The sequence below is a fragment of the Coloeus monedula genome, assembly GCF_965178545.1.
Source record: "Coloeus monedula genome assembly, chromosome: 5".
Lineage (NCBI taxonomy): Eukaryota > Metazoa > Chordata > Aves > Passeriformes > Corvidae > Coloeus > Coloeus monedula.
In genome coordinates, this window is record NC_138785.1 from 48,793,592 (window position 1) to 48,819,136 (window position 25,545).

Below are 25,545 nucleotides of genomic sequence, written 5' to 3' on the forward strand. Positions count from 1 at the left end.
AAAGAACAGATATGGGGCTAAAACTATTTTGTGGATTATGGAATCATCTTCAACTACACCCATTAGTAGATAAAAGGCTGAGGAAAACGAAAGTTTCTTCGTACCTATTCTTTATATATATGCCTGTGTGTACCAGGCAAGCCTACAACACCAGCATAACTTGTCTCTTTGCTTTTAGACATCCAAAAAGGTCATGTATTCAGGAGGGGTTTATAAGAAAGCACAAAAACTTCATAGCAAAAGGAGCATACAAGTGATAAAGGGTACCTGGCTAAAAAATGAGAGGAGAGCTGTAGTGACAGTGATGCTGTGGGTGGAAAGGCAGGTAGCTCCACTGTCCATCCGTGGGACAAATGCTGCTCCTCCAGCCCCGTTTCCATTCATCTGCTGAATAAACAGGGAGGGTGGTGCTTGACCAGAGGGACAGACTGCCTGTAATTGCGATGAGCTAAAGAGGGCTTTTCCTGCAGACGCAGCTAGTTTGGAGTTAAATCTAACCCCGAATACTGGTAGTAAGGTAAATATAATAGCCCTGAAGTTCACTTGTGCTGCAAAACTTGTCCCTAGACCAGATTAAATAAATCCTCTGTCAACCGTCCCAGGTTGTGTCTCCTTGCCATGCTGTTGACTGTTAATTAAACAGATGTTTTTAAATCTGTTAATCATACAAAATTGAAATATCTTGCCAGATTAAAAATTAGAAACCCCATGAAACTAATGAAACAATGAGCTTTTCACAGAGGAGTGATTCCCAGCTCTGTTGCCTGGTGAGGTTTTATGGTGATTGCATGAAGTCTACCTTAGTCAAGATTTTTTACTGATAAGAATCTGAAGTCAGTATTTTGTGTGTATACAGTGTGTATAAAATCCTTTAGGATAAGGTAAGAAATTACAAATACTACTAAAGTAGTCATCTGTGAAGGTTTTAAACAGTTTCGTCTGGGTTCATTTGCTAAGCTGAATTCCTTTAAAGAAAATGTATTTTAATGGAATCAAATGTAATTTATATGTATAGCCAGCTTTCCTTATTTTATATTGGTGGGTGAGAAGGACTATTTAGAAAACCAGCAAATTAAGAGAGGTGCCAAAAGCTGTGCAAAAGTGAAACAACCTGAGCCTGTATAACATAAAGAGGTAGAAGGGAATCCTTAGGTGTCCCACTGCAAGGAAATACTAAAGCATTGAAGCAGCTTTATTTCTGTATGTAGAATTTAAGTACTGAACATTCAGTTCTAGTGTATGAAATTTAAAAAGAAAGATACAAAGGCTGGAAGAGCACCAGAAAGACACTGATTGTGATTGGATAAAAGGCTTTAATGGAAGAGAGGAAAGCCCTTTATTATAGTGTGATTTGATTTTGTGGAATTACTTGGCTACAAACGAAAGCGTGGAGAATATATGTAGAGTTACATAAATCTTTAATGAAGCTAGGGTGTTGGGTGAGGCTGTTTGAGAGAATTTAAGGCCAGACCAATCAAAATTGGGAGCTAGACACTTCTTAAAACTTGAACATGCCAGTAGGGGAGCAAAAATTAATTAAAATATAAATTTAAAAAATGTTGCTGTGGATCAAGACAGCGTCTGTGGGTGAGGGGTAGTATCATTTTTGCTGGATGTATGGATTATGTTTAAAAGTAACTGACTTGTGATTTTAAAAATTAATGGAATGGTTTCTCTGGCTGTGAATTTTACCTACTTTCTTCTTACTAATTTAATTAAGAGTTCTCTGCTTGCAAGATTTTAATACCTCAGCATTTTCAAAGTTACAGGCAGAGTTATCAGCAAATGCTTAAAATAAATGATTAAGTGAAAGTAGCAAGTGTAATGACAGGATGGAAGATCATCCTTTTAGTGAATAAATGAAATTAAACCACTTTTTTTTTTAAAATCAGTTATTCTAAATCTTTTGCAGCTGTATGTAGTTTTAAAGGAAAAAAGAGCCCAAGAGTAGTCTTGTAGCCTAAAAAATACTCTTTCTCTGCTGAGAAATGGCGCTGAGGAATGACACCAGCCTTCCCCATATGTGACATAAACCATACCAGTTAAAAAGATTAGTGATAAACTCAATTATTTTGTATTTTGTCAAGCTGCATGTAAATATGGATGGTTAGAACTTAAGCAGAGAGTTTTATATGTGCCACCAAGTTGATAAGCTGCTGAATTACTAAACTGTAGTTGTCTCATGTTTAAGTCAAAACTAGCAAGAGTATTTAAGCCTGTTACTAACACAAGCGATTTTATTCCATTGTGGAAATACTAAACGAGGCTCAGACTAGCACTGTACACTTCGCAAGTCTTGCCTAGGTGCTTTCAAAAGCTGAAGTAAAATTTAGCACAGTACTCTGTTTGCCCCTGGGGCAAGGATGCAGGCACTGCCCAACCCTCAGGCTGGAGGAGGCGAGGCAAGCACAAGCATCCCTTGTCCTGTTTCCTTCCTGCAGCTTGGAGGACAGACAGAAGCACACTGGTCTGCTGTGCACACCTGAGCCACCCTGCTGAGGTGTGCTAGCCACCAGAGGATGGTGCCAGGGAATACTGGAGAGGGGCCAACGGGTGGTACCTTTTTCTATGGGTGCAGTTGTTTGCGCAGCACATGCACGTCTGTCTATATCCTGATCCCTGCTGCCTGCCATATGTTGACATTTCTTCTTTACACAATGGATGCAAACTGCTCTTTGCTTAATGCAATAGCGTTTTGTTTTTTTCATTTCATTTGTAAAAGATAAATGTAGACCTATTATTTTCATCTCTCTCTGAACTTCAGGAAGTCAGGAAAATAAATCTTAAATTATTAATTCAGTTAGAATTTCCAGACCTTTACTTTATGCTGTTGAATAGATTTTTGTTAATCATGTGAGATGGCTGGAGCCATGACAAAGCAGAGGTAGAAGAAGACATTGAAAGAAAATAAATTTTAAAGCCATACAAATAAATCAATTGCCTTGATAAACCTGTGACTGGGTTCAAGAGTATTATTTGGCTATGTCACCTTTTTTTGGTCAGTGTTACATTAACTCTACAGTGGTATTTACCTTTTAACAGTTAAGATCCTTAGTGCTGAGGAAACAAGGTTACGAACTTGTAAGGTCTTTATTCTTTCTGACCTTAAAATCTTAAACATTTGATATACAGAAGTGTGTAAATTAGTATGGATTATGGGAGGGAAGCTAAACTTTCAGAGCTATCTTTAAAAGTTTTCTCTCTATTGGCATGGATTTCAACTTCTTTATCAAAAAACTTACAGATTATTTCACTTCTCTTTGATTTGTCATTCTTTTCTTTAACAATTTTTGGGTTTAGACACATGCAGTGGGTATAGTGAACCCAGGGTTTCTTTACCTGTATGATAGTTTTTGTAGTATTATGGTGGAAACATGGTATTTTGGGAGATTGTATCCTAAGGAGGCTTAAGGAACCTGACTTTTCCCATCTTCTTGCAAGAAAGTCACTTCTCCGTCTCCTAAGGAAATAGTTTTCTGGTTTTTCTCTTTTAGCTTAATTAGCAGTGATACAATATTTGTAGAGTGTAACATTTCTTGTGCTTCTGCTTTACAGATAAGGTAACAATTATTTGTGCAGTTTATCTGAAAGCATAATACAGATAACATGAATTCACCTACAGCAGGCGTTTCCATGTTGAAAAAAGGGGGGGAGGAGTGCTAGCTAAAAGGAAGTTCTGCTTTGCAAGTGCTTTCTGGAGCTTGTAGTATATGCTTCAAAATATAAATTCTCATAACAGTATTTTGAACAGATTTAGCATGTAAAATTACATTAATTTGAAAGAGTTAAGAAAGTGAAACCTTTCCCCCTTGCTTTTGAATAGACAGTGAAAGAATATTTACTAATACATCAGTTGATCAACAAGTAGAGCTATTTCAGAATAATAAATGCATTTTTTAGAAACCCCCTTCTTAAAATAATTTTTCATTTAGGCATACTGGAAGTGAACATAAATGGTAGTATTTTCCTAGATAATTAAGCAGATTTCTTTGGATTATGGCAAGCAAAAATGACTTGTGAGTTGGTATCTGTATTATTTCAAATTATACTTTCAGAGTAAGGAAATGCTTTTTGCCTGGGCAATGTTGAATTAAAGTTTTCAGAGGCTGTAGAAGTTGCCTTTTGAATAGTGTTCTTTTGAATACCAAATACAGCTGCATTTATAGGAGAAAATGCCAGATATTGTGCTGTATTTTCAAGATTACAATTAGGATAAGAAAAAATAAGTTGCCAGTTCAAACCTTGGATTTGGTACATGCAATATGAATTTTTATCTGTCGACCATATAGTCTGTCTCATAGCCTTGCAAGTGTTAATCACTGAGCAATGTTGACTTTCTAAGTTTTTGTCAACAGCCTGACAGCATGGGTGTTGTCTCATACTAAACTACTAAGCAGTTACTTTGTGCTGAGTTACAAGCTGTTGAGAGAAATACTGGCTATCAGTATTGCTCACACCTCCTTTTACAAGCTAAACCAGGCAAGTTAACTACTTGAAGTACCTTGCTCCACAAAACTTCCTTGTTTGCTTTCTGCAATCTAATGTGAGCTATTAACTCTTTACCCTGAGTACTTCTTCTACTTTTCTTGTGAAAGATAATATTTTGGACTCATTTATAATATTATTAAGTGAAGACTAGTTTAAAATTTTTTAAAATAACAGAAAATGCTCCTCAGATCTTTATATATGTTACCGCTTTGCAGTGTGCCCTTAAAGCTGTTACTGTGGCACTTGGGTTGCTGTAAATCATTGACCCTCAGAGCCAGTGCACAGGACTCAGTGTTCCTTCTTCTTTTTCTTTGTTTCTTCCCCTTTTTTCTTCTTTTTTTTTTTTTTTTTAATTCGTCCTGGGTTTTTTTCCTTTCTTCTTTTCCTCCTCCTTATTTTCTATTTTTGTTTACTTTCCAGGGTACCTGAGCAAGTATAAAATTTGTATTTCTTGTAAGTGTATAATTTTGTACTCTACACAGTGACTAGTGAGAATTACTATTTACTATTAGAGTTCATGAATGTTTTGTTTCTGTAATGCTTTAATCCTTACTAAATTATTTTGTCAGGAATATAATTTAATTCTGCTTTTAACAGTGCAGTATGTCATATGCTACTGGTAGCAATAAATGTTGTAATAAGTAAAATTCTAGTAATAGTGCTTCTTTTTGGTCCCTTACACAGTTATTTCAATTTAAAGCAAAGGATTATTCACATTCCTTTTTTCCTGGAGTAGGTCTTCTAGCTGTGTTTCATTGCAGTTCAGAAGAACTGATTGGATATGCAATGAACACTTGTCTTTGCCTTTATGAAGACATTTTAAAAATAATTATTGTAACTTAGAATAATTGCCCTATATGAACATTAATACGCTTGTTAATCAAGATGGGAATGGCTTTCCTTCTAAGTTACACTTGACACCCACCACCAGCTGGTCCCTGTTTGGCCCTGACATTTTCTGTTTGTCAGTATTTCATGTTATTATTGTTTAGCTACTGAATTAATTTTTGGGAGTATGCTTCACATCTCCAGAAATGTTTCTATCTGAAAAGCAATGTAAATATGTGCATTAAAAGTTATTTCTTTATTCTGTAATAGAACTGAGAAAGAAGGAATCTTTGATGATAGTCAATTACATTGTGAAATGTATGTTTCTTTTTATTTTTTTTTTTTACAGGAAAAGCTCTTGTCCAGATCTCTTCAAAGAGGTGAAGATCTTCAGTTTGATCAGGTAGGAGACATATAATTGAAGGCAACTTTTATTGGATTAAGGTGGGCTCTCTTTTTGCAGAATATTGGTTCCACAGCTGTAATAACTTAGAACATCCGCTTCTGAATCTGTGTCAGAAGATTTAGACTCTGAATGTTAGTTAGACTTTACTTTCCATTGTAGACTATGATAGTAAAAACCACTAGGGTAGGTAATTTTTTGAAGGTTGCAGTGAAAACTGGTGGAAGAAAGATGCCAAAATGTGCTAGGGGGCAGAGAGTCTTAGTTTATTTCTACTATCACTTATTGTTTGAGTGTTTGGGGTTATGTTTTTACAAACAAACAGTGTTAATTGTATTTCAGTAACACGGCTTTTACTGAGGGCTTTTTGATTCTGTAGCAGAACCTGTAGGGTAGATTAAAAGTGTTACTTTGTCCTTTGCTGAGAGTATAGATACACTGCTAGGCAATCCCATTTCACTTACTCTCAGTGAACTGTGTCTGGCATGACTCTCTGCTGAATTTACTCATATTTATTGTCTGTATTTCTAATTCTTCAATAATACAGGCATGTTTGTGTCCCATAACCACTTTCTTGCAATGGAGAGGCAGTATTCAGAGGAAGCCCCATTAATTGCCTGTTGTGTTCTTGACTGTTACTAAACAGCATCTACTGTATGAAGCTCAGTGTTCTGTTCATATCTTTTGTAACTGAATTTTTGGCTCACGCTTTCCATCACTCTTTGGATATAGGTATTAGACATTGCAGTGAAATCCATGGACCTGCCTCTACTTTTCAATGAGTAGCCATCCATGAACCTCTTTTCTGTCCTCCCAAAAGAGGCAAATAGTAGCATGTAATATTTTGTGTACAGTTTTCTTTTCAAAGAAAAACAAATGGAAAACCACCACCAAAGACTTCAGACAGCCCTTTAATATCTTCTAATCTAACCTGCTGCCTTTATCTCCTAAATGGACGTTTACTCATAAGCAAGGGAAGTGGGTAAGGGGGAAGGGTTTAAATTCTTTGGTAGCTACAGGATATGATTGTTTTAAAGCTAACCAAAACCTAAAAAATAGGCATGATAGGGATGATCTAGGAAAATATATAAATCAGTACTATTTTTAATTTTTTCTACTAACTGGGTCCCCCTTCCTACTGCAATCCTTTTCCTTAGTTAAGGATGTTTTCTATAAATCACTAGTTGTCATTTATTAAACTAGAGAGAGGTTCTAAACACAGGCTGAGTGGAGAGAAATAAAAAATAAAATACTTAACTTTTAAAATTTGGTAATATAGAAACAAACTGGTTTCCCTGAAAATACAGTGCTTTCAAAAAAATGGTTTTGATTGTGTGTGTATATATGTGTATGAGTTCTTATTTTGTTCTTTTGTTATTTGTAATCTACTTTGGATTCATTGAGATCTGAATTTTAATGCAACTGAGTAACTGCTTTAGACAGAACTGAATGGCTGCCTTATGGTGACAGGGATTGGGAACTTTGTTAGGGAATTTTGCACATTGTTTGGCAAAAGGAATTAAGACTGCTTCTCTCTGTTCATTGCTCAATGTATAAAACCCTTATTAAGAACAATTCTCCAGCAGTGCCGAAGATTACCGATTTAAAAAGTAATTGGCAAAGCATGGGAATGAGGAGGATCCAGAGGTCACAGCCACAGCATTCAGCAGAGATGCTAGAGCTGTTGCTGGGCCAGCCTTGTTCATCCAGAGGTCTTTATGGAGCCAGGAATCTGAGTCTAAAATGTGGCTTTACCTGTTCTGATAATGGGGTCTGAGCTAGTAAGTGTTGTACTTTGTGAATAAAGGGAGCATGCTTGGAACACAAGAGGGACTTTGGGACTAAGGTGGTATCTAATTAAGACTTGTTCTCTCAGCTCAGTAAGTGATGAGAAGAGGGATGGAGGGGGAGGGCATGTAGTGTTGCCTGCCCCTCTAATGAAAAAGTAAAATAATGTTTAATGGGATTTTAAGTCATTTTTGTTGGAAGCATAACCAGATCAAGAGGGCTGCTATTAAAACCAAGTGTGAAAAATCAATAGCTTTTAATTTTCAAACAGTAGAAATTTTCTGTTTGTCATTCAGTTTCCTAATTGGAACAATAATAAAAATTCAGCTAAAAGAGATGAAATTTTGGAAAATGAGAAGAAAATTCGTATGTTGATATACTTGTGAACTGTTAAAAATGTTAGCATTTTAGTACCAGTGCTTTCCCTTTATCATTCCTAGCACATCAGGAAGCTACTGGACAGGAGGTTTTTTATAGAGCATATATTGCATTTCTTAAAATATTTTTGCTTGTACAGCTTGAAACTGAAATAGCTTGTATTTTTCTTTTTTTGTTTGTTGTAGGAAACATACTTGGCAATTTCCTACTCTTGTCCTAAGACAGCAAAACTTTATGATCACACAGAAGCCTGTCTTGGCCTTCTCAGTGACTGAAAGCAGATGTGTGTGAGGTTCAGGCTTGTTCATGGTTAGGCACAACCTGAGTGATGTTTTCAGGATCAGGATTTTGGCCAAAGCTGGAATTTGTGCTCTAGCATCTTACTGTAATTTGACATCTCTCTTTTTACCTCTCACTGTGCTGTTGGATGTGTTATGTGAAGCAATAAGCAGTATGTTACATCCTTTAAGACTTGAGCAGGATTTGCTGTTTCATTCTAAGGAACTGAAGTATACGTCATGATGACTATTGCAGCCCTGTCCTCCTGGGTATTATAGGAGCACTCCTTGTCTGGATTGCTGCTTTCAACCTAGGCATAATGTAATGCTAAAATAAAAGAGTTTTCTTACTTAAGAAATATAATGTATGTTTTTAATATAAGAAATTCTTTTTTTAATATCAAATGATTTGGAATTTAGTATCCAAGCAGTATAGTAATTATTTTAAATGAGAAATAGCTGATGTTCTGCTTAGATGCTATGCAATATGAGCAAAGATGTCATCTTCCTGGTAATTCCAGTGCCTTTTCTTTAGAATGCTAAGAATGCAAAACTTGGCAGGAAATAAATAGTTATTATGCAAAACTGACATTTTATTTTTCAAGAGGAAAATGCTTTATTATGCCAATAGTTTCTGGGTTTAGCACTTTACCAGTGACATTTTAGAATGCATGTGATACATGCTTGTTTCTGTGGAAGCCAACGTAAATTGCCTAACTACTGGAACATTTATGAATGGTAGTTGTATTGGTAAACTGTGTAAACTTGCAGGAAAACCTAAGGAAAAAGTTTAGTAAAGCTTAAAATGCGGCTTGCTTCTTTTTCTTCTGCTAATAAACCCATCAGTTCAGAACACTATTTAATTCTTGTGACTTGTATAACTGACTGGTTAAGAACCTGAGTAATGTATTCAGAAGATTGAAAGAGGTGAGAGGTCCTTTTGAGGTTTCCTCATGGTTAACTCATCCCCATCCCTTCCACAAGCCTAAAAACCCAAGATGCTTCAAACGAGGAAAAAGAAATAATAGCATTAATGTTATATCAGAACTTGTAATGCCATAGTATTATATTGTTATCTGGAATTGTGAATAATAAGTATATTTATTATGCATGAGCATGGCTTCTAGTAAAACCTCTTGTTTGAAAGATCCAAGAGGTAAGTAATACATGGCATTAGTGAGCCATGTGAGATGAGTGGTAACTCTCCCATTCCAGCCTGTGTTTTGGGAATGGGCCTGCTCCCTGCTGCCTCCTGGAAGCAAGTTTATAATGGCATTATGCTGTCTTCAGTCATTCTTCTCCTTGCCAAGCTGGGGTACTTATGAGTCCTCTTAAAGTTTTTAGTTAAAGGAAGCCTTGGAGGATTTAAGTTTAATAGCATCTTAAAGTCTTCCTTCTGTAATGGTTTCTATTGCCACATATGTTGCACAGATGAGTTTACTACTCATATGGGTTTTCTGAAAGAAAGCAGTAGATAGGGGAGTTGTACTAAAAGTAATTATAGCTTGAGACCTGGACCAGTCAGATGTATTAAAGGCAATGTAGAATATCTAAAAGACTCTTATTTTTGTTTATACAATAACCAAAGAAGCAGGTTTTCAAAAATTATATACTTCCTCAGTTTAGGAGGGTTGCCTCTTACCTGTCATTTGAGATGTGAAGGTGTGTATACTTCAGAGATACATACAGCAACACTCAGGGACATCCTAAAACCTCTGCTGTTTCCTCAATGGTTTTATGTATGTTATATATGTATAAATTTGTCATTTTGTGATCCCTGTGAGCTTTGGAACACTTTGCTGGAATTTATTATAACAATGGACTTAGTGTATGATATTAACAGTAATTGTCCTAGGTGAAAATGACTATTAAGTTGCCACTTTGTGAAGTTTCATGATATATGGTTTTTAACATTAAAAAGCAATTTGAAAGAATAATTAAACTCTAGGATTTTTTTTGCTTTATCATGCTTAAGTATTTTTCTTACTCTTTCAGTTGATAAGCTCTATGAGCTCAGTAGCAGAGCACTGTCTCCCCTCCTTACTACGCACCTTGTTTGACTGGTACAGGCGTCAGAATGGAACAGAAGATGAATCTTATGAATATAGACCTCGGTCAAGCACGAAGTCAAAGGGGTAAGAGTTTTTCTTGCACAAGTCTGATTTTTTTGTGCTTTCTCATAAGAAAATGTGTGCTTTGTACTTCTGTGACAAGTATGTTGTGTTTGGATTTGTCCATACCTAACTTTGTGTAGAAAGAACACAGACTTCTTTGAGGTAGTATATTTAACTTGTGTAGATGATATGCATGAAGTGACTTAATGGTTTTGATGTGGATATGTAGTTGGATACTGGTAATTCCAAGCTAGTTTGTCCCTTTTCAAGTTGTTTTGACTGTTGGCAGGTCCTTTCACGAGGAGGGGGCAAGATGTCAGTGCCAAACCCCCAAGTCTTTCCAACTATCCATTTTATACACATCTGCAACAGTGATTATGTGAAAAACAATGCAGACATTGTCTCTGCAATATTTGTGTTCAGGCTTGTGTATGATACCTGCATTCTTTGTTTCTTATTTTAGGGATGACCAACAACGTGAAAGAGATTATCTACTTGAAAGGAGGGACTTAGCTGTAGATTTCATTTTTTGTTTAGTTTTAATAGAGGTTCTAAAACAGGTAAGCTCTTTTGCTTTGGAAAACTAATTTTAATACTTTGCTTTTAATGTTGGTTTTGATCATTTCCTTCAAATTTTTATTTTAAAAACTAGAACGTGTCTATGATGAGCATATGCAAGGCTGTAATTATACTCTCAGTTACATAAAGCCTTTGGCCTCTCCTGTCTTTTCTTTACATGCCTGCATTACCTCAGTTCATATGTCTTGGAAAGCTGCTGATGTACTCCAAAAAGCAAAACTGTGAAAAATAACATTTTATTTATGTTCAGTACCCTTTGTCAGCTTAAATGTTTTTGAAATAAAGGGTGAAATTGTTGAAGAATGAGACTAAAATGTCACCTAAAAAATTAGAGAAGCTATCTAACTTTGCTTAGAATTATCCTCATTTGGCTAAGAATGCCACTGCAGATGGTGTAGATGTTCATATATTGCAGAATTAGTGTGATATATGCCAGCAAAGGATGTGTCCTTGGACACTGGTGGGAGAGATTTCTGCAGGGCATCTCACGGTACTGTTTATTTGCTTCATTCATACATGTATGTATAGGTGCTACATACATGTACATGTTGTGTGCATTTCAGATACCTGTTCATCCAGTGCCAGATCCTTTAGTACATGAAGTTCTAAACTTGGCTTTTAAGCACTTTAAACATAAGGAAGGGTAAGTTTCTCTTATGTACTTTAAAATATTTTGTATTTCCAGCCTGTGCTTGATTGTTGTGATTGCTCGCCTTTGCCTCGCATGTAACATGTTGGTGATAATACCAGTGTAAATGAACACTACTTGATGTCTTTAAATTGAAAATGTATCTTGAAAGAACACAGCTCTATTCAATGTAACACGGAGTTTATTTTGCCTAGAATATACAGAATGATTTGCATATGCAGACGCAGTAAGAAAAGTCTGCGTTTGGATAACTACAGTAAAATTTCTATCCAGAATATGTTTCTTGTGAAATAAGAAATGAAGCATTACTTTAGATGTCCACCCGTGCATTTTATGTTTGAATTCAATTGTTTTTATGGTAATAATTTGCCTTGCTAGGGAACAACCTTTTCATTTGTAATTGAGAGCTTGCTTTGGGTTTAGAAGATCAAAGTTGTATTTAATGGGTTTTTTTCCATTTATTGGGGTTTTTTTTCTCTTTAGGTATTCAGGAACCAACACTGGGAATGTGCATATTATTGCAGACTTATATGCAGAAGTGACAGGGGTTCTTGCTCAATCAAAGTAAGTTCAGTCTCTAACTCTTTGTGTTCAGGGACAAACCAATGTAGACTTAAAGACTAATACAGCAGAATCTATTAATGTCCCCAGTAACTAATCCTGTAAGTGTCAAGTGTAGCCAGGTGTAGTCTGTTTGTCTTATGTTCCTGCACAGTAAAATTGAACAAATCAAGAAATAATCTTTAGTACAATTGCTTTGCAGTCAGCTTGTTAGGGGCAAGGAAAGGAAGACCCTGTGCCAGTCAACTGTTGTTTAGTTAACTGGTACATTCTAATGTGCTGATCATTGTAGGCATTCTTACATGCCTGGATTTAAAGTATCAGGGTTCATCTTGCTTGCGTTTCTCATACAGTAGCTGCTATCGCTACAGACTAAAGAAATTGGTTTAAAATTATAGACCTCATACAAAAGTAACTAAGAATGCACATAATTGCCATCTGTAACCCTTGTTCAGGTTTCAAGCTGTTAGGAAGAAGTTTGTCACTGAATTAAAGGAACTGCGACAAAAAGAACAGAGTCCTCATGTAGTACAAAGTATCATCAGTTTGATTATGGGAATGAAGTTTTTCCGAGTAAAGATGTATCCTGTGGAGGATTTTGAAGCATCATTTCAGTTCATGCAGGTAAACGAAGGTTGTAGAAAACTGGACTGAGTATAATTTTAAATGTTTAAGTCATGAAGCTACAATGACACGTGCTGTGATCAGTCACTCACTCTACTTGTGTGCCATCCTTCATCCTTTTCTGTTCCGTCAAGTTTTCAGGGGTGTGAATTATTTGTTTCTCTGCAGTTTGTGAGTACCCAGCATCAGGAGAAACCTTTCACAATTGTCTCAGTAATGTGGCAAACCCGTAATGTACGCATTTTAAGACTGAGTGAAAATGGGTAGCAATGAAATAATTTTCTGTCTTTATGAAAGCAGTGTATTAAAGAAAAAGAATTACTTGATATATCATTTTCTTAACAGATGAAATGTCAAGACATACTTTACTTTAGAAACACCTACTATAGATTATTTATTGTGTATGGAACATTTAATTATCATTCATTTTCTTTGCATCAAAGTCCTTTGAAAAGGAAAATTAGTATATAAAAATAAAGTATAATTTTAATAGAGGTAAGCATTAATTTTTTTAAGCTTCAGAATAATCTGAGGGAAAATGTGCTTATTTATATTCTATTGTATTCTGAGTAATCTTTATATTCTGAGTAAAAAGTAAATAGCTATCTGGTATTACAAATGTTCTTTCAATTTATTGAGGTGTATTGCTGGGCAAACAGATTTTAAAGTTTCTTACATTTTGTGAAGTTGATACTGTTAAGGAATATAAGACTAACTAATACATTGCATGTTTTAAATTAAAACAGGCAGCTAATGTTATACTGCTAGGTTTTTTTATGGCATAGTTTTGTTTGTATTCCTTTTTCTAATTATTTTTCTAATATTTTCTTACTAAGGAGTGTGCTCAATACTTCCTGGAAGTAAAAGATAAAGATATAAAACACGCACTTGCTGGTTTGTTTGTGGAAATTCTCATACCTGTGGCTGCTGTAAGTATTTTAATCCCCCCCTGCCACACTGTTCCTCCCACATTAAATTGGGCTCTCATTATTAAAATTGCTTCAATTAATCCTCAAAATATTACATTTTTTTAGATTCAAAAAGACATCTGGTACCTAAGGAGGGCTTACAAGATGGCTGAAGAGGGACTTTTTACAAGGGCATGTAGTGATAGAACAAGGCTGAACAGCTTTGAACTGAAAGAGGGTAGGGAGAAAGTTCTTCACTGGGAGAGTGGTGAGGCACTGGAACAGGTTGCCCAGCGATATTGTGGATGCCCCATCCTTGGAAGTGTTCAAGGCCAGGTTGGATGGGGCTCTGAGCAACCTGGTCTAGTGAAAGGTGTCCCAGTCCGTGGCAGAGGGGGGAGTTAGAGCTAGGTTATCTTTAAGGTCCCTTCCAACACAAACCGTTCTGTGACTGTTAAGTAGATTACAATCACCTTCACAGTCTTAAAGGGAGATATGTTGGCGTGTGTTTTAGCTAGTTTCCAAAGTTTTTTCAGAACTTAAAAAAATTGTCTGTTTTCTAGACACCTTTATTATCAGACCATTGTGTAATTTTGTACATGCTCTAAAAATTTGAAATTTCCTTGGTTTAATATTTGTTTTCTCAAGGGTCTTGTTGACTCTTCTTTGTTAGCTGAAACCTGTTAAGCTCTTCCTAGAATAAGCTGAGATACGTAACATTTTTGCAGTCTGATAAGGAGAGTGTGAACTCTTATGCAAGAAGGAAGAATGTGTGTTTTGGCTAATTAAATAAAATTCATTTGTAGAGGTGAATGTCCACTAGACTTAATCCTTCAAGTGGAAGTGCAGTCCATTGTCTCCTGTGTGTGTTTTAAATCTAAAAGTAGAAATTTCACACAGCAGCCATGAACAAGGAAAAAAATCCTTGATATCATCACAGTGTTGGATGTACAGTGGCTGTAATGCTGCTTGTGAGAATGTTTCAGTCAAGACAGGCTCTCTTTTCTCCCAGGCTGCTCTGCTTGGCTGTGTGAAGCTTGTTCAACAGGTCAAGAAGAAATAATGGCACCTGAGTATACATACTTCAAGTTGACATTTATCACAACTCAGTTAATTTCTTCATAGTAGATTGATATTTGGTATGATTGTTGTCTAAAATGTTAGTCGTGTTAGCAGATGCCAGGCCGCACTGTGTTTGGCATGCAGTTCCAAAAATGGCAGGTTGTGGTTCTATGTTGCAACTAATTATAGGGACGTATCTTGCTATATGTGGAGAACTGGGACATGTAGATCTTGTTTAGTAAAATGGGATCTACAAAGACAAGCACGCTGGGTGGGCATCCCATCTGAGCAAGATCATAGAAAAAAGAAAGATAACTCTCTCTGAACTCTTCATCCTCTTTTAAATAGTTTACCTTGCCCTGGGCCATGGGCAAATGCTTCTTTTCCTTCCCTGGTCTGAGTCATGGTTTTTTGGGGGGGGTTTGGGTGGGGGTTTTTTGTTGTTTGTTGGTGAGTTTTTTGTTTTGGCTGTTTTTGTTTGGTTGGTTAGGTTTGTATTCTTGGGGGTTTGGGGTTTTTTTTTAATGTTTAAATTAGAAAGGAGACAATCTTTTTTCATAAGACATAACTAGAAAGAGGTAGTTCTAGTAACTGTTTATTGGAAGAAGTTTTGATCTTACCCAGGCATGCTTGCACTCTTCTAGAGAAGAATTTCTTGTACTATTAAAGAGTGAACACATTTTGTTGTTTTGAGTTCCATATTTGCTTGGCAGTTGGTGTGGGAGTGCCGAGTGAAACTACTTAGCATTTAGGTAAATGCAAATATTAGTTTGCAGAATCATAAACATGGTGAAAACTGCCCTTACAATATGAGGAAGAAGCAGCATTTGGGAGTTGAGACTGGTGGCAAGGGTGGAGGCAGGAACTCCGGCTGTGTGGAGCACTTGTGGTGGTGTGTGATCCCTTCCTACAAGCACAGCCTGAATCAGTGCTTCAGACAGTTGAGGAGGGAGGCTTGATCTATCCTTCTGTCTCATTGAGTGTCTAATCATTTCATACAAATGGAGCTTCTTAAATAGAAGCAAAGAGCCTGCTCCCAGAGTGAGGTGCAGTTGAGCAGGTTAGTCATTCTCTTGAAAGATGTGAGATGCAAGTTTGAATATTTTTGATGTGGCTGAAGGAATTGAATGTAGATTTTTCTGTATCTTGGATACAGAAAATCACTCAAGTGAAGAAGCTGTTGGGTTTCAGCATTGAGACTTTACTGTCATTCTCTTGCTTAGTCATTCAGGCATTTTAAGAAACCTGACCTGATTTGGACCCTGCAGGTATGACGAATCAAAGCACACTTTGTAGCAGGGAAGTTAGGGCTGCTCTGAAAGCCTAAGGTTATATCCCGAAGCAACAATGTGGTGATGACAACAACTGACTGATTTCTCATGTGGAGCTAGCAGAGTACTAATCAACCTATAGCTTAAGAATAGCAAAAGATAAATAATCTGGTACATAGGAAGTGATTTAAATTGTAACTAGTTTCTCAGTTCTTCTTGGATCTGTACACATTACAGAGATACATGCTATTTTTATGCTTCTACATCATGAATGTTTTTAGAGTGTTCTTAGCAAGGTGGGCATGATTTTTCTTTATATAGTGTTAGTTGATATGTCTGTATTAATATTGATATTTGAATTAATAGTTGATATGTCTATATTAATAACTACAAATAACAAAAATTATCTTACATTGTTAGGAAATTATATGCACAGAGGACCTCTTCCAAGAAAAGCAAATTCAGTCTCCAACATCCCACCCTTCAATTTGATAAATAAAGCAGAAACAGGTTAAAAGAGTAGGTTGAGGGTATTGTTTAAATGGATCATCATAGGTATCGGGAGAGAAGCCTAAGAGCCTTGCAGAGGTTTCAGTGAAGAAGGTGATAGCTGCCTGGCTTGTGGAAGGAAACCTATTCTGTGTGCAAGAACAGAGCAGGTCAAAAGGATGCAGGGCTCCATGTATGTTCCATTAATTCTGAAAGCTGAGCAAAGACAACTTGCATGATTGGTTGACTGGTAATCCTGTGGATTATTTCTTAAATTTTCAGTTTTCAGTGTTGGAGGACAAAAAAGAAAACAGGAGCAGTAAGAGTGGAACTGTTACAGATGTTAATTTTTTAAATAAATGAAAATATGCATATGAAGAGTTTCAATGTAGTTTTTATTTGTTAGTTGGTATCAAATACATTTTCTTCTTTAAGTGTGGAACGGAGACCACATTCTTAAAGCTTTTTTTTTTTAGTGGACTGTTTTGCTGGGGTGGGGTTTTTTGTATGTTTGTTTTAATTGTTAATTTTAGCTGTGTGGTTGTAGTGTTTGGCATGATTTCTTATGCTTCTGTTTATATTTCAGATAAATACACTCAAATACCTTCCTAATGTAAAATTTAACTTTTGAATGGTTTTAAATTAGTAAATGTATTAATGTATATTTAAATGGCCTTTTGTGTAAATTTTTCAGCCCATTAATTTGTGTGTTTTTTTAATAGGCTGTTAAAAATGAAGTGAATGTGCCATGTTTGAAAAATTTTGTGGAGATGCTTTATCAGACTACCTTTGAATTGAGTTCAAGAAAGAAGCACTCGCTGGTATTTTAAAGAAATATTTCAACTTCTCTATTTTGTTCATCTTAGGCTCTTAAGCTAGTACACTATATGAGGAAAAGCTTATCAGCCATATTAATTTAAATCTTAATGTCTCAGTATAATTAAATTCCCACAGTGTATGTGCGTTTGTTCTAATTCTGCTTTGTTTCTTTGTGCAGATATGTGCTCATGTTATCTCACATGTGAGATTGTCTTAAAATCAGTACTTGTTTTTGATTATTTTAGTGGGTTTTAGCTGAGTTATTTGACCTAATTTTTTTTAATAAAAAACTTGCATTCAGAGAGTTTGAATATATTTCAATTAGGGTTAATTAAAAGATGCAAGTGTCAGACAAGACTTTTCCAGTAAAATAGCATCCTCTTAATAGCCCTGCTCTGTCTCCTCTTTTTGTTTTTCTTTTTCCATTTTTTTTTTATTATCTCTTATTTATGCACTTTTTGGTTATTTTTGATGACTATGGCAGCCATGTTTCAAGTCAATTCACTTCACTTTGCTGAAAATGTAGAGCTAATTTTTGCATTTCAGTTGGTATATTCAGTAAGTGCAAGTGAATTTAAAATGTTTTATTCTCACTTTCATGTCAGGGACAAACTTTACTTTCTAGTATTCTGCACATATAAAGCATATATCATTGTATTGGTTAAACTTCTTATGTAAGAAAAACATAAAGTGGTTGATGTTAATATTAAAATATTTTATTTATGAAGTTAGAAACATTGTATCAGAGTACAATTTACCTACTCATCCTTTAATTTTGCTTCATAACAAGCAAATCTGCAGTCAGATTTGGTACTAATCACCATTATGTGTTAAAGTATGTGGTACGTAAACAAATCGTATGTTACTAAAGCAAAGCTAAATCATACTCTGCATATTCACAGATTTATTTAAATTAAATTATATCCTGGCTCATTGCTTGCTAAAATTAGATCTTGAGTAGAAGTAGCATTTCTGACATCTTAGTCTGCCTCAGTTTTTACTGAGTTGATATTTTTCCTGAATATTCTTGGAGGCAGTTCACCTGCCCAGCATGTAGGACTACATGAATTGAGACTTGTGATTGCAGGCAAAGCATGAGTATTGTATGAAGGGTCAGACTGCTCTCAGTCCTTGTTGGAGATCAGGCCTTGCTGGGGGATGAGCTTCACCTTGGTGTCACTGCTGCAGTCTGACACCTTGAGCTCTTACAGCACCCGGAGGTTACCCAGGGCACTGTGCCTGGCACGAGTGTCCCAGTGCAGGGGAGAGGCTGCCATGCAGTGCCAAAACTGTGAGAGTGAGAGACAACAACCATGTGTCTCAATGTACAACACTTAGGAGGTCTGAAAAGAGCAATTTGATCAATTCTTTTTCCCCCCTACTCATAGGCTTTGTATCCATTGATCACCTGCCTGTTGTGTGTCAGTCAGAAACAGTTTTTTTTAAATAACTGGCACGTTTTCCTGCAGAACTGTTTGTCACATCTAAAGGTAAGAATCCTTTTTAATTTAGGAACTGTTGTAAATCACTAGCATGTATTACAATACGTTCTCAGCATTTTTATGCCAAATAAACAATGAATAATATTTGGCTGTTTAAAAGGACACTGAAATATTTTTCTAAAAAGAAATTAAATGTTTTGAGTCTCTGTATTAAACTTAGTAGTAAGTTTTTGTGATACTATGTCATTTTGGAAATATGTGTGGTCCCCTTGGGGATTATAATTTTTATTGAGTAAAATCTGCAGAAGTGTCTGCTAATAAGGGCTATTCATGCCAGAGAAAATACAACCTGTAATTCTAAGTGTGCAAATTAGATGTGAGAAAATAAGTGACTTGTCTGCTCTTCTAGGTAGAATGTATAGGAAGTGCAAAATTTCTCTCTCTTATTCACTTACTGAAGGAACAGAAAATGAACTGTGAGACCAGAAAAGATGTTATATCTACAGCCTGTGATACATATTTTAAAAAAACAATTACAGTGTCCCTTTAACTTGTGACTTCTGTTGATATAATTGTAAGCATCAATTGGTTGATAAAGACATCAAGATACTTACAAATTAGTGACTTTCTTGTAGCATTAGTTGTTGTACATGTTCTTTCCTTGATTATGATTAACATTATTCATGATTTTGCCTAATGTATTGATTTTGAAAAGGCTAATAAATTCTTTGATCCTCCTTCACAACATTGATTCTGGTTAGGTACGAGTGACAATTCTGAAGCTTATTCGTAAAATACGTAAACCGGCATGAGGTCAAAAGGAAAACGGTTTAGCTGCTTGGATTGTTTTTAAGGGTCATTTTGTTCTTAAAACATCTTTCACACCTTTCTGTTGCTTGTTGGGTTCTGTATATTTTTCATCTAACATTATTGCAGTTCTTTTGCAATATTTGCCTTGATTTTCGTTTTGTGGTTTATTTTGCTTATGGAGGCTGCTTGTGCTTTTGTTTTTAAAGCTTTTAAAAAAACTCCTTACAATCTAGGAGTTGCCTTTTTCTGGCATAATGTCCATTGCTGATAATGGATGTATTAAAACTATAAATGCCAGTGAGTTTAACTGATAGTTGCTGAGCATGCATTTTATATTTTACTTAGTTTTGTTAACCACTAACAGCTTAACACATTTACTGTAAGGCTCTATTCAGCAGAAATTCCACATACGAATTTCTGCAGTTCAGAATTTGCAGTGTTATGATGCTATGTCATCAATGAGTTCTTTAGGATATTTTATGGTTTGGTTTAATTTGGCACACCAAATACTATCAAGTTTTTTGGGTGCCTACCTAGTTCAGAAACTTTGTTGAGCTTAATCTTGAAAAATACACCCCCACTGTCCTCATGTGTCTTATGAATTAATGTGTTCCTTTGTTTCTGAAGCTAATTAAATGCATGCACTCTGTAATAAGTAATCTCATTAATTTATAAATCTGAATTTCACAGCAGTTTAGTCTTTTAGATTCCCCTTCCCCATTTTATTTCCTGATTTTCTAATGACTAAAATTATTTTATTTGCAGTTATTTAAATCTGTAAAATAAAATAAGAAATTCTGAATCCATTGCCTCTAGTGTCTTTGTAACTAATAAAGTAATTTTGAGAGTTACTAGGAGATACTTAGAGCAATAATAGAATTCATCTACCCCTACTGTATTTGTTGACATTAACAAATTAGGAATTGAAATAATGATAACACTTAGAGTCTGTCACAGGGATATTCTGTGAAGAGTACAGGCATGCTAGCAAGTCACCAAGAGGTAACACAGGTCGTGGATTCACGGTGCTCTCTTTATTCCCTGGTGATTGCCCACTGCAAACTCTTACCTAGCCACGAACAGCATGTCGCACTTTGGTGACTGAAATAAGCCATTTCCCGTTTGCCATGGTGTGAAAGCTCACACCTTTGCAGTTGCCCCATAGTACCTGATGCAGAGTTTGTTCATACCCTGCCTTACCTTCTGGTGCTACATTAAATTTGATAATACTCCTGAGAGTGCTCTGAATTCTAAACCTGGCAGTATTTATGGCCTTTGTAAACTCTCTGTGCTGGGTTTCAGTGCACATTGCCTTTAGTTATCCTCAAAGCAGGCTTAGTGTGTGGTGAGAACATCCTAGCTGTGCTGAAAGGAGGAAACCTAGTGGTCTGGACCAATGCAGATAGCACATCAGTGAGTTGTAAGAGTCAGTTTAGACCAGGAGTGTACTAAAGGGCTTTATATATATATATATATATATATATATATATATGTATAGCTGGCTTTGTCCTACAAAGCTGCTGGGATGCTGCTTCAGCACTGAGCCCAGCAGGCATTTTTTTACACACTGTAGTGTAGGCAAAATTCTGAATTTGTTCAGGAGACAGTAACACTGGGTCAGTACTGTAAAACACTTTGCTTACTTTTTTTGACTAGTATTTAGACAGACAAATTCTAGCAAGTTTATCAGAAAGTTGATAAATTCTTGGATGAATCTGAGTTGTTGTGGTATCTTTACTACCTCTTCTGGAGAGAGGTAAAATTTTTAAAAGCTGCAGAAATGGGAGAGAACAGTGTCTGTCATTCTGCACCACTGTTGGCTAGAAAAAGAGTATTTTTTTTTCACAGTTTACCCATAGTGTCTGCTACCACAAAACCTTGAAAGTTGAAGGAACATTTTCTGCCACTATAGCAAACCCTTTATTTCTACTGAATAGAGTCCTTGCTAGACAGCTATCTGTTGGTTTTGTGCTTTTTTTCATCTAACATGCATGTGCCTTCCATTCTCATGTTTGTTATGTTTTGCTGTCTCACATTGCTTTATTTAGATGCCATCTAACAACAGTATCAGAAAACAAATAGAAACACTGCAGGTGAGTTAATATGTTGTTGTAACTCAGTGAAATGTTGCTTTGTCTCATGTAAATACTTTTGTTTTGGTTTATGTTCTTTGTTGGATTTTGTGCTTTCCTTTCTAAAATCGCTGTTAGTACTGTTAAGAAGCAACAGGACTAAGAATAGCTAATGTTTCATAGATGTTTTTCTCTTGCCAGGGAGTAAAGGAGAAAGATCAGAAAATTGTCTAATACCAATTTTTCCTTGGGGGTGAAAGTGTGGCTTTGTAAGATTGATTATCAATATCACCGCTGGTTTCCCTGAACAGCAGTGCATGTTTCCACTGGAAATAACTACCTATTCAGATGTATGGGGGTTTTTGTTACTTCATTTCAAAAAGTGTCTTGCATGTGAGCAAACTGAAAAAACATTTTCACAATAAAAAAAATGTGAAACTGATTTACTGTAACAACTTGCAGTGCACTAACTTGAAAGACTTTTACACTGTTGGTTTTGCAGGTTTTAAAAAATAGAAATTGTTTTAGTTCAGAACAGAAGAAAAGTTTAACATCAGTATTAAAAAGTACTTTCTTCAGTAAGTGACTACATTTGACTAACGTGGAAAAATGCTATTTTGTTTCTTGCCATCATTGAGATTTGTTTCATTGACTCATTTAATGTGTCATGTAAAACCACCATAATTTGCTCTTGCGTTTTTGGTTTTGTAACAGATACTGTTCTTGACAACTTTTTTCATAGTCTGCTGATACCATAATTTATGTTAAAAGTTTAGGATTTTAAACTAAACTATGTTTAAAAAATACCCCATATACAGTACTTTAAAATCTGATAGACATAATCTAAAAAAAGACTAAAATTCAGCCAGGTTGTTGAATTACATAGCCATCTATTCCTTATTCTAGTTGCTGTAACATCTAAGAAGAAAGAAATACTGACATGTTAACACCAGGTGTACACAAAGTGTGCTATAATTCAGACCCCCAAAGCAATTTTCTTCTAGCATATTTGTTTAGTTCTTCATTATAGGAAGTGATAATGAAAACTTTCAATGCTTAAAATAATAAAAGTACTGCAGGATTTATTTTTTAACTCTTTTTAAAAGGTGAATGCCTCTTTATCTGCTCCTTTTTATTCTTTATATCAGGCAAACTTTGTCATAACTACTCAGAATTAGCTCTCTTGGATGATACACCTGCTAACAGATGGAATGTTGTTTACACATTATTAAAATATCTGCTATATTACTATTAAAATACCTGCTACATTTACCATTTTTTTACTAGATGATTGAAAGCCAACAGTAATTCGTTGGTTTACTTCTGGGCCTCTAAATTAAGTGCTCCTGTAGAATATCAGAAATAAGAAAATTGGAGCATTACTCAGTTTCAGATGCATTTCAGATAGACTTTGATAACACATGTACCAATGAATTCCCCAGCCTACTTTGACAATCAGTAATTGTTGGCCTGTAAATTAAATACAATGAGTAATAATACTGTGGGGTTTTTGCTGTTTAAGCTGATTAGAATCAAAGCTGTTACAGTCTCACCTTCTGGTGCAGTTACATTTGCTTCTTCCTCAAAGTAGCACCGCAGGTAAATTAACTGAACAGTGGGACAGTTATGAGTGTGAATAGTAATCAGGGACAGGTGTAACTTCTTACTGAGTAGATTTTGTCCAGATCACTTTCCTAAATTCAGCCACTGCCTAGGTTACAGGTGCTAATTCAGAGGTGATGGCAGCACACATTGATGAGTGTGAAGGGAGGGTAGAACAGCGTTATCATAATGTAAACTGGGTTAAGTTATTCCCTCTAATATTCTGGTAGTCAGTCGTGTATGTTACTTGTCTGTACTACTTTGAAATACCACTTCTGCCTCTGTGATTCTCTGATAGGCTTTTAACCTTTCTTAAAATAAGATGCTGCCAAAACCAGTAGTCTGGACCCACCTGTGTTAAAGCCGCCAGAATTACTCTCCTTTGTGTATATAGCCTTTTACACAGACATGGACATGAAATTACTTTGATCAGCTTACTGGTGCAAGTTGGACTTTCTTACTGCTAGGATTAATGCAGTGGGAGTGTTGAGGTTGTGGAGGAGAGAACCATGAATGAGACCATCTCTTTTTGAACAGTATGGTTGTAGTTTCACTTACACCTTTTGTGAATTTGCACTCCATTTCTCCTAGAAGGACTAAGTCATCTGCTATTCTGACTCACTGGCTTGTGGCACAAAATATGAAATTAATTATGTTCAAGTCATCTTATAGATATATCTTGAAACAGAGAGACTTCACTGGAGATTGGAAGGTGTGGTTTTAGGATTCTTTTGTTGGTTTTTTGTTGTTTGGGTTTGTTAGTTTGGATTGGGTTAATGCCTAAAAAGTTGGCAACTGGGAATCATTTATTATATTTGGAAGTTTGTACTTATGGCCAAGTCCAGAATCTTGCTGGACACTTTTAGATTGTAAGTACTCCAAGAATCCCTGTTTGGAAAGGAGGTTTCTGGAGCTGGTATAAAGAATGTTAGTTACTTACTGGTTTACACGGCTTAAGAGCTTGGAGGAGCAAAGACAGACTCATAGTAGCAGCTTTAAGACAAAAATTGTTTTGCACACAGTACATAATTTAGACTGAATTGTGCTGCAAGATTTTATATTAATTCAAGAAAAGGCAGCATAATTGTTACAATAAAAATTCATTGAAAGTGGGTGAACACTAATACAGCCTGCAGGAAGTGTCTACATTGTGTGAAGCCACACCCAGAGAAGCATCCTGTGCCTGCCCTGTTTTGCATTCTTTTCTTCTGCACCTGCTACTGTTTGCTGTCACAGACTGAGTGATGGAATGAGACCTTGTGCCTGATCCAAAGCAGCTACTCCACTGTTTTAGACAAACTATAAATTAGTCTGCTGTGAAGTAGGTATTTGTTGCCAATGCCTTTCTGAGAAAAGTTCTTGAAAGCAATATACTCTTGGTGTGTTCATCTCAAGAGGAATATCTGCTTTCTAGTTACTGGTCTGCCCTCAGAGTTAGAGATGTGTAAAATGAGCTGGAATTACTAGTTTAAAATTTAAGAAGTATTGGAAATATGCAATACAGGCTTGTTTTTATGAAAAAATATCAAAACCTTGTAGTCAGTATTAAACCCATCTGCTTTCATTGTTAAAAAGTTTATTTTCAAAAGTAAATAAACGTAATTAATTTTGTCAGTGTCTCACAGGCAACAATAACTGTATTTTAAAATTTATTTTACAGAATAAAGATCCCAAAATGTCCCGAGTTGCACTGGAATCTTTGTATAGGTTATTGTGGGTTTATGTTATTAGAATTAAATGTGAAAGCAACACTGTAACTCAAAGGTAAGTTCATTATGCAAAGTATTTTAAACTATTGATTGTTGGAGATTTTATTCCCACCTAGTGATAACAGAAGAGATCTTGAAGCCAGCTCAGGGATAGTTTAGTCAAGTAAACAGGGGACCAAACATTTTGTCATAATAGAGAAAACCAAAAGCCCCTCAGTATTTTGATGGAAAGAAGGAATAGAGTCTAGAATTGTCTTTGCAGGGATAGAAGAGGGCAGAGAGATCAGCAGGGAGTTTATTAAAGTTAAAAGGCACTAATGGTGCCAGAACAAATTGGGTATGAAGTGTCCATCACTAAGTATGGGCTGGAAATGAAAAGGTTTTCTTTATAATTGTCTATAATGCGAATTGGGAATAGTCGTTCAGATTTTGCCCCTCCTCTTGACTATTAGTGACTGGTTTAAAACAGGATATTTTTCAGTTCATAGAGTTTCAGAGTTCACGATCCTGCTGCCTGTGACAGCTGGGGCTGTACTTCCTGTAGGTAGTCCTACCTGTCATAGGCTTCTGTATTATTTCATAGTAGCCACACACACCCACACTTCCAGATTTGAACTGTAGCATCTGTGCTGTTATAAGGAGCAATTTTTAAAAGGCCTTTTTATTTCTTT

General features: G+C 35.8%; 1 protein-coding gene across 7 annotated transcripts in view; it reads left to right on the forward strand.

Annotated features, from left to right (window-relative positions):
- FRYL (FRY like transcription coactivator) overlaps positions 1-25,545 on the forward strand; it is a 164,199-nt gene that overhangs the window by 69,132 nt on the left and 69,522 nt on the right. For all 7 annotated transcript variants that reach the window (XM_082282117.1, XM_082282118.1, XM_082282116.1 and 4 more), the window contains 10 exons: positions 5,666-5,719; positions 10,159-10,298; positions 10,741-10,837; positions 11,420-11,499; positions 11,989-12,069; positions 12,522-12,690; positions 13,527-13,619; positions 17,143-17,241; positions 18,628-18,729; positions 24,826-24,929. In XM_082282117.1, the coding sequence (XP_082138243.1) occupies positions 5,666-5,719; positions 10,159-10,298; positions 10,741-10,837; positions 11,420-11,499; positions 11,989-12,069; positions 12,522-12,690; positions 13,527-13,619; positions 17,143-17,241; positions 18,628-18,729; positions 24,826-24,929 (1,019 nt within the window). The remainder of the gene's footprint in view (positions 1-5,665; positions 5,720-10,158; positions 10,299-10,740; positions 10,838-11,419; positions 11,500-11,988; positions 12,070-12,521; positions 12,691-13,526; positions 13,620-17,142; positions 17,242-18,627; positions 18,730-24,825; positions 24,930-25,545) is intronic.